Here is a 10,338-nt window from a genome sequence, read left to right as displayed (position 1 = left end):
CTAAACGTATTATGGTAAAGCAGTATTTAAAATCGGACATTATTAGGAGGGAAAATATATAGAATTTTCTGCTTACATATGTAGTATTATAATAAGATAAAAAATATTTATGATATAAAAATAATTGTAAAACCAGTCATCTTGAAAATATTATTGTTTTAGTGCGTATTTATAGTTGGAGTACATCTTAAATCATATGTTATGTATCTCCATACGGTTTGTGTCTTGAATGTGTAAATAAGTATATTCACCATATCTAAGACACAAGTCATGGTTGCAGACTAGACTAATAACTACTCACCCTCTTATATGTGGTTGGCAATGCGTGTGTGTGCGTGGAAAATATTGCATACCTACTCACACACAGCATGCAGAAGATAATTTTTTAATAAAAACCGGTGTTGAGTCTTAACGTCAAATAAAAGGGGGGAAACTAAGGTGAAGCTTTGCCTCTGTTGACGTGAAGTATCAGACACTCCAAGCAACGTATAATTTTATACCAGGTTACAGTAGGTATGTAACAGGCAAAAGACTCTAAGAGTACAACATTATTACAAAATATTGCAGCACTTCGACATTGGATCCTTTCATCGAAGTAAGGTTTTATTTGGATGTCTGCATGAAGTAAGCCATAGTATTGCTGCGCTAGTATATATCACGATCGCACTGTGGAAAGAAGTAAGTATTTTATAAATAATTGGCGTGATTAAAATCACAGAAAGTAGCATATAGTTTAGTTGCTTTTAAAAGCTTTTCAAACCGCCAAATCGCATGTTCTTAATAAAAAGCTGCAGAAATAGGACTTGACAAAATAATTATTAGGCGGATTTTAATTATCTCATTATTAACACCAACAAATCTCCAAATTTCGCTGGCACATGCAAACGATATTTTGCAAATTTAAACAAACACGCATATCTTGCATGGAAACTGTGGACAGTTCCCTGGTAAGCTACAAAGCAGACAGTTCACTTCATCAAATATGCTGCTGAGAGAAAAATATCCAAACCGAATTGAGGAGAAAAATGAAAAAAATGGTATGGCCAAATTTGTGGAAGACACGTGGAACGATTTGCTTAAGATATCCACAATACATGGGCTAGCAGTTATATTTCCAAAATCATCAAAGGTCATACAAAGGTAAGGCGAAAACCTAAGGACCATTACTACTAGCTTCAAACGTAAAACCTGCTTGTCATTCCAGAATGATATTGCTAACGGGTTGGATAATATCAATTTCTTTCTTCAGCTTTATTGCATGGAACATTATCAGCATTTGTCGTTATCAGCCTTTCAAAACAGTCATTGCAGAACTACATTACCCAATGTATAAAATACCATTTGCCGATGTTACAATTTGTAATTTGAATCGTTTAAATTGGCAACGTTATGAAGAGGCTAAAATGAAATTTATGCAGCCGCAACACCAAACCCCAGAATACGAACAGGTGTTCGAGGAAACTCTCAATGCCTACGATACCCTACGATTTACACGTTTCGACATGTTGAAGAATCTCTACGAATTATTCCCCCAAAAACTACTATTTGATTTAAATTACATAAATTTCACACAGGTTGTTGAATTTATGGCCTGGAAATGTGATGAAATATTTTCGGATTGTTCGTGGTATAATGTTAGCTATGATTGTTGTGAAATCTTTACGCCCCGACGTTCCCAAAAAGGCATGTGTTTGGCTTTCAACACCGTTGAAGGTGAGTTGGGTGCCCGAAGAGCCCAAGAAGACCCATACTATCCTAGACGTTCAGAGGGCAAAGGTCCCTCAACTGGTTTAAGGGTTGCCATACACATCCATGAAGCTTGGCATTCGCCAACTACAACACAACTTAAGAAGGGGATATTGGTAGGTTGGGTTTTGTTGTTTAAAACATTTTTTTTATATTTTCTACTGTAAAAGGTAATGTTTGTTGAGCCTCATGTTTGGGGTTACGTACATCGTGAAGTTCCCACCAACACTAAGGCATGGGTTTCTCTAACGGCCCAAATGCACATACACCACAATAATACGAGGGTATTTTCTCCCAATGAAAGGGAATGTGTTTTTCAGGTAAGTTGGGAAGGAAGTAAGAAATTATTATTAAAAAACTATTAAAATATTAAAAAAATATTTTTTAAAAAATCCACGTCCTTAAAAATTTTTTTTAAAAAATCCACGTCCTTAAAAAATATTTTTTAAAAAATCCACGTCCTTAAAAAATATTTTTTAAAAAATCCACGTCCTTAAAAATTTTTTTTTAAAAAATCCACGTCCTTAAAAAATATTTTTTAAAAAATCCACGTCCTTAAAAAATATTTTTTAAAAAATCCACGTCCTTAAAAAATATTTTTTAAAAAATCCACGTCCTTAAAAAATATTTTTTGAAAAATCCACGCCCTAAAAAATATTTTTTAAAAAATCCACGTCCTTAAAAAATATTTTTTGAAAAATCCACGTCCTAAAAAATATTTTTTAAAAAATCCACGTCCTTAAAAAATATTTTTTTAAAAATTCACGTCCTAAAAAATATTTTTTAAAAAATCCACGTCCTTAAAAAATATTTTTTAAAAAATCCACGTCCTTAAAAATATTTTTTGAAAAATCCACGTCCTAAAAAATATTTTTTAAAAAATCCACGTCCTTAAAAAATATTTTTTTAAAAATTCACGTCCTAAAAAATATTTTTTAAAAAATCCACGTCCTTAAAAAATATTTTTTGAAAAATCCACGTCCTAAAAATATTTTTTGAAAAATCCACGTCCTAAAAATATTTTTTAAAAAATCCACGTCCTTAAAAAGTATTTTTTAAAAAATCCACGTCCTTAAAAAATATTTTTTTAAAAAATCCACGTCCTTAAAAAATATTTTTTGAAAAATCCACGTCCTAAAAAATATTTTTTTAAAAAGTCCACGTCCTTAAAAAATATTTTTTGAAAAATCCACGTCCTTAAAGAATATTTTTTAAAAAATCCACGTCCTTAAAAAATATTTTTTAAAAAATCCACGTAATTAAAAAATATTTTTTAAAAAATCCACGTCCTTAAAAAAATAATTTTTAGAAAATCCACGTCCTGGAAAAAACAAATTTTTAACAAATACACGTCCTTAAAAAATATTTTTTTAAAAAATTCCACGTCCTTGAAAAAACAATTTTTTAAAAGATTCCACGTCCTTAAAAAAATAATTTTTAAAAAATCCACGTCCTTGAAAAAATAATTTTTAAAAAAAATACACGTCCTTGAAAAAACAATTTTTTAAAAAATCAACGTCCTTAAAAAATAATTTTTAGAAAATCCACGTCCTGGAAAAAACAAATTTTTAAAAAATCCACGTCCTTAAAAAAAAATTTTAAAAAAATCCGCGTTCTTGAAAAACAATTTTAACAAATCCACGTTCTTGAAAAACAATTTTTTAAAAAATCCACGTTCTTGAAAAACAATTTTTTAAAAAATCCACGTCCTTAAAAAAATATTTTTTAAAAAATCCACGTCCTTAAAAAAATGTTTTTTAAAAAATCCACGTCCTTAAAAAAATATTTTTTAAAAAATCCACGTCCTTGAAGAAATAATTTTTAAAAAATCCACGACCTTAAAAAATATTTTTTAAAAAATCCACGTCCTTAAAAAATATTTTTTAAAAAATCCACGTCCTTAAAAAATATTTTTTAAAAAATCCATGTCCTTAAAAAATCCACGTCCTTTAAAAACTAATTTTTAAAAAACCCACGTCCTTGAAAAAAAATTAAAAAAATCCACGTCCTTGAAAAAACAATTTTTTAAAAAATCCACGTCCTTGAGATAAGAATGTTTAAAAATTCCACGCCCTTGAAAAAAGAATTATTAAAACATCCACGTCCATGAAAACATAATTTTTAAAAAAATCCACGTCCTTGAAAAATGTTTTTTTTTTTAAATATACATCCTTATTTTTTTTTTAGATTCACGTCTTTGTAAATTTTTTTTTAAGAAATCCACGTCTATGAATTATTATTTTTTTAAAATCCAAGTCCTTGAAAAAATATTTTTAAAAATCCAAGTCCTTAAGCAAATATTTTTAAACAATCTCTGTCTGCGATTTTTTTTTAAATTCGCGTGTTTGAAAAAATATTTTTAAAAATACCCGTCCTTAAAAAATGTATTGGTAAAAAATCCACGTCCTTGAAGAAAATATTAAAAAAACAACATCCATGGAAAAATATTTTTAAAAATACCAAGTCCTTGAACAAAATATTTTTTTTCAAAAAATACACGTCTCTGTCTACGATTTTTTTTTTTAAATCCCGTGTTTGTATTTTTAAAATATCCCCGTCCTTGAAAAATGTATTTGTAAAAAATCCACGTCCTTGAAGAAAATATTAAAAAAACAACATCCTTGAAAAAATAATTTTAAAAATACCACGTCCTTGAAAAATTATTTTTAAAAATACCACTTCCTTGAAAAAATATTTTTAAAAATACCACGTCCTTGAAAAAAAGTATTTGTAAAAATACCACGTCCTTGAAAAAAAATTTTTAAAAATACCACTTCCTTGAAAAAATATTTTTAAAAATACCACGTCCTTGAAAAAAAGTATTTGTAAAAAATCCACGTCCTTGAAGAAACTATTAAAAAACAACATCCTTGAAAAAATATTTCTAAAAATACCACATCCTTGAACAAAATATTTCTAAAAATACATCGTCCTTAAAAAAATATTTTTTTCAAAATCCACATCCTTGAAAAAATATTTTTCTAATATCTACGTCCTTGAATTTTTTTGTTTTTTTAAACAGCGTCTTTGTAAAAATATTTTTATACCCTCCACCATAGTATGGAGGGTATATTAAGTTTGTCATTCCGTTTGTAACACATCGAACTAATCATTTGCGACCGTTTTAAGTATATATATTCTTGATCAGGATAAAATTCTAAGACGATCTAGCCATGTCCGTCTGTCCGTCTGTCTGTCCGTCTGTTGTAATCACTCTAGCGTCCGCAATAATTGAGATAGAGTGCTGAAATTTTGCACCCGAGGGTCTTTTTTCTATAGGCAGGTCAAGTTCGAAGATGGGCTATATCGGTCCACTCTTTGGTACAGCCCCCATATAACGGTACCTCCCGATTTTCGGTATTTTGAGAATTTTAGCTACAATTTTCACCCGAACTAGTTGTAAATTGACATTTGAGGTTCTCAGTGGTCATCAAACTTCTCCACCAAACATCGCCAACATAGGTCCATGGTTTGGTATGGCCTCAATATAACGGTACCTCCCGATTTTCGGTATTTTGAGAATTTTAGCTACTATTTTCACCCGAACTAGCTGTAAATTGACATTTGAGGTTCTCAGTGGTCATCAAACTTCTCCACCGAACATCGCCAACATAGGTCCTTGATTTAGTATAGCCCCCATCTAACGGTACCTCCCGATTTTCGGTATTTTGAGAATTTTAGCTACAATTTTCACCCGGACTAGCTGTAAATTGACATTTGAGGTTCTCAGTGGTCATTAAACTTCTCCACCAAACATCGTCAACATAGGTCTATGTTTTGGTATAGCCCCCATATAACGGTACCTCCCGATTTTCGGTATTTTGACAATTTCAGCTACAATTTTCACCCGAACTAGCTGTAAATTGACATTTGAGGTTCTCAGTGGTCATCAAACTTCTCCACCGAACATCGCCAACATAGGTCCATGGTTTGGTATAGCCCCCATATAACGATACCTCCCGATTTTCGGTATTTTGAGAATTTTAGCTACAATTTTCACCCGAACTAGCTGTAAATTGACATTTGAGGTTCTCAGTGGCCATCAAACTTCTCCACCAAACATCGTCAACATAGGTCAATGGTTTGGTAAAGTCCGCATATAACGATACCTCCCGATTTTCGGTATTTTGAGAATTTTAGCAACAATTTTTAATCGAACTACCTATATTTAGACATTTGAATTTTCAGTGATCACGAAACTTCTTCACTAAAATTCGTCAACATAGGTCCATCTTTTCGTATAGCTCCTATATAACGGTACCTCCCGATTTTCGGAACTTTGAGGGTCTGCATTGTTTGATGGAACTACCCTCAATTTAATTTGACTTTTGAGGTTCTCTGCAGTCCCGTAGGTGGTACCTTTCACCTGGCTGAACACATTTTTTAGATAAGATTTGATAATTAAGACAATTGGTGTATCTATCCATGTCCGAAATTTTTTTCAACCTAAAATTGTGAAAGGACACTAATTATTCCATTTTAATTAAAACTATTTTATGGTGGAGGGTATAAAAAGTTCGGCCCGGCCAAACTTAACGACTTTTTACTTGTTTTAAATATCCACGTCCTTGAAATTTTTTTTTTTTTTTTTTTTTTTTGTAAACAGCGTCCTTGAAAAAACATTTGTTTAAAAATCCACGTCCTTGCATTTTTTTAATAATATTTAATAATTTTTTTAAGAATCCACGACCCTGAAAATATATGTTAAAAACAAAACAAAATATTTTTAAAATCCATGTCCTGGAAAGAAAAAATTTCACGTCCTTGAAAAATATTTTTTTAAATATCCATGCTCTTGCTTTTTTTTTTTTAAATTTACGTCCTTAAACAAATATATATTTTTTAAAATCATCCATTTCGAAAAATTTAAATTTTTCTAAAATCCACATCATAAAAAAATATTTTTTTTTAATCCAAGCCATCAAAAATCCTCTCCCTTGAAAAAAATATTTTTTTTTAAAAAATCCACGTCTTTGAAAAATATTTTTTTTTAAATTCCGCATCTTAGAAAAAATATTTTTTTTTTTAAAAAATGCTTTTTTTTAAATTTACGTCCTTAAACAAATATATATTTTTTAAAATCATCCATTTCGAAAAATTTAAATTTTTCTAAAATCCACATCATAAAAAAATATTTTTTTTTAATCCAAGCCATCAAAAATCCTCTCCCTTGAAAAAAATATTTTTTTTAAAAAAATCCACGTCTTTGAAAAATATTTTTTTTTAAATTCCGCATCTTAGAAAAAATATTTTTTTTTATTTTTTTATCTTTGAATCTTTTATCTAAAAATCCAAGCCCTTGAGATGAGAATTTTTCTTAAAATTAAGTTCTCAAAAAATATTTTTTAAATGAAAGCTCCCAAAGGATGTTTTTTAAATATTCAAGTTCTTTAAAAATATTTTTGTTAAAATCCATTTCTTAAAAAAATATTTTTGTAAAATAATTTTTACAAAAATATAATTTTCGACTTTTTTCTGAAAGATTGAAAAATTAATTTGAAAAAAAGCTCTTTCTTAAATAATATTTTTAAAAATCACGTCCTTGAAAAATATTTGTTAAAATCCAAGTCCTCCAACTCCACATCCTAGAAAAAATATTTTTTTCTAAATCCATGATTTTGAGTTTTTTTTCTAAAAATCCAAGCCCTTGAGATAAAAAATTTTCTTAAAATCAAGTTTTCGAAAAATATTTTTTTTAATTAAAGTGATCAAAATATGTGTTTTTAATTATTCGTTCTTTTAAAACATTTTTGTAAAAATCCACTTCTTAGAAAAAATATTTTTGTAAAGTCCATGTCTTTGAGAAAATGTTTTTTTAATATCCACGTCATTGAACATATTTTTTTTTTTTTTTTTTGTAACAATGTCTTTAAAAAAAATATTTGTTTAAAAATCCACGTCCTTGATTTTTTTAATAATCTTTAATTACGACCCTGAAAAATATTTTTTATTTTATTCCTTAAAAATATATTTTTTAATATCCACGTCTTTGAACATATTTGTATTTTTTTTAACAATGTCCTTAAAAAAAATTTGTTTAAAAATCCACGTCCTTGATTTTTTTTAATAATCTTTAATTACGACCCTGAAAAATATTTTTTATTTTATTCCTTAAAAATATATTTTTTAGAAATCCACGTCCCTGAAAAAATATTTGAAGAACAAAACGAAATGTTTAAAATCCACGTCCTGGCAAAAAAAAAATTAATTAACGGCCTTTCAAAAAGTATATTTTTTTTTAATATCCACGCCCTTGAAAAATTATTTTTTTTAAGTCCACGTCCTTAAAAAATATTTTTTTTTAAAATCCACGATCTTGAGAAATTATTTTTTTTTAAGTCCACGTCTTTAAAAAATATTTTTTTAAAATCCACGATCTTGAAAAATTACTTTTTTAAAATCCATGTCCCTTAAAAATATTTTTTTAAAATCCACGCCCTCATTTTTTTTAATTCCTGTCCCTTGAAAAAATATTTTTTTTTAAAATCCACTTCCCAAAAAAAATATTTTTTAAAAAATTATTGTCTTTGATTTTTTTTTTTCAAAAAATCCAAGCCCAATCCAAAATTTTCTTTAAATCGATTTCTATAAAAAAAGGTTTTTAAATGACAGTACTCAGGTGTTTTTTTTACATATACAAATTCTCTAAAAATATTTTTGTTAAAATCCATTCCTTGAAAAATATTTTTGTAAAATAATTTTTACAAAAATATCATCTTCGACTTTTTTCTAAGATATTGAAAGAATAATTTAAAAAAATCCTCGTTCTTCAAAAAATATTTTTAAAAATATAGTCCTTGAAAAATGTTTTTTAAAATCCAAGTCCAACTCCACGTCACAGAAAAAAATATTTTTTTTTTTTAAAAAATCCATGATTTTAATTTTTTTTCCAAAAATGCATGCCCTTGAGATGAACATTTTTTTTGTTTTAAATCAAGTTTTGAAAAATATTTTTCAAAAAGTACTCAAAATATTGTCTTTAAAAAATACAAGTTCCTCAACAAATATTTCTGTAAAAATCCATTCACTTGAAAACATATTTTTCTAAAAGTCCACGTCCTTGAGAAAATAATTTTTACAAAAATATCACTTCATTTTTTTATCTGAGTCCTTGAAAGAATAATTTGAAAAAGTCCTCGTTCTTAATAAAAATAATTTTTAAAAATCACGTCCTTGAAAAAAAATTTTTAAGTCCTAGTTCTTGAAAAGGGGAGATTTCTAAAGATCCAAGTCCTTGAAAAAAATTATGTATGTTTTTTATTCTAGGATGAACTTGGCAAAATATTCTTCAAATCTCTTCAAGGCCATAAATATATGTGGGAAAATTGTATTGCCGAATGCCAGCAAGAGTATATGGAACTCTACTGTAATTGTTCTTTGGATTTATTTTATCCTCCAGGACGCTTTAGACCATGTCTTCTAACCGATTTGGTATGTTTGTATAGGCATGAAGGTAATACAGCAGCAAAAATAACCCCATAAGAAGGCAGCTAAATTATTCTTCTGTTTCCGCAGCACTTCTAAAATCTTTTGAAAACAACGAAGAAGCCCAATATGTCCAGAACGCCGGACACGGCATGAATTGTCCATGCCATTTCAATTGCATGTCAATGGATTATTTTCCCAACTTTTTCATACAACACATTCCGAATAATAACGTCGATGATAATAATACAAAAATTGAACTTGCTGTATATTATTTAAGGCATACAATGCGGGTTTATGAGACCTCAGCTGTTTATCCCTTTGTGGATTTGTTAGGTAAGTGAGAGATATATTTGAGTAATTTAAATAAATGTATTTTTTATTTTCTTTTTCAGCTTCTTTTGGTGGTTTAGCTGGCCTCTTTTTTGGCTGTTCTCTCATTGGCATAACGGAAATTATATATTTTTCATTTTTCGATGTACCCAAGCAGGGAATTCGTCACATACGCTCGGCCAATCGAACTCATCTGAAACGCCAGAGCTTACAAACTAAGCGTATTATTGTAAAGCAGTACTCAAAATCGGACATTTTTAGGAGGGAAAATATATAGAAGTTTTATCGCATATGAAGTAATAATTTGAAAATTTAAAATTTACTCAAAAATAAATTTAAAAAAGCTTATTTGAAATATAAATTTATTACGTCGTAAGACGTATACTATTTACTAACATACGATTTGTGTCTTGGATATGTGAATAAGTACATCACCATACCCAATACTCAAATCAAGGTTCATGTTTAGACTAACAACACAACTACCCTATTACATGTGGTTGCCAACGCGCATATTTGAGAAGCAATTATTGCATAGTCATATCATAGTCATATCATTCATGACCTTGAAAAATATTTTCAAAAAATCCAACGCCTTAAAAAAATATTATTTAAAAATTCATGAGAAAATATTTTAATAATCCACGTCCTTGAAAAAATATTTTAATAATCCAAGTCCTTGAAAAATATTTTTAAAAAAATCCACGACCTTGAAAAGTATATTTTTAAAAAAAGTCAGGGTCAATAAATCTAAAAAAAATCTACGTCCAAAAAAAATGTTTAAAAAATCCACGTCTTTGAAAAATTTTTTTTTAAAAAATCCACGTCCTTGAA

The 10,338-nt window shown here is 28.3% G+C and overlaps 1 protein-coding gene across 1 annotated transcript; it reads left to right on the top strand.

Annotated features, from left to right (window-relative positions):
* The first annotated feature begins 940 nt into the window (after positions 1–940).
* On the top strand, positions 941–9,865 carry LOC141392607 (pickpocket protein 19-like). Its single transcript, XM_073965540.1, has 6 exons — positions 941–1,140; positions 1,205–1,862; positions 1,917–2,066; positions 9,013–9,199; positions 9,262–9,507; positions 9,567–9,865. The coding sequence occupies exons 1-6, from the start codon at positions 983–985 to the stop codon at positions 9,779–9,781; spliced, it is 1,614 nt and encodes a 537-aa protein (XP_073821641.1). The 5' UTR covers positions 941–982; the 3' UTR covers positions 9,782–9,865.
* The last annotated feature ends 473 nt before the right edge of the window (positions 9,866–10,338 follow it).

The sequence above is a fragment of the Musca autumnalis genome, unplaced genomic scaffold (assembly GCF_047663935.1).
Source record: "Musca autumnalis isolate F117 unplaced genomic scaffold, ASM4766393v1 scaffold_2, whole genome shotgun sequence".
NCBI classification, from domain to species: Eukaryota; Metazoa; Arthropoda; class Insecta; order Diptera; family Muscidae; genus Musca; species Musca autumnalis.
The sequence above is the reverse complement of the archived record's forward strand: the minus strand, read 5'-3'. Positions and strand labels throughout refer to the sequence as shown.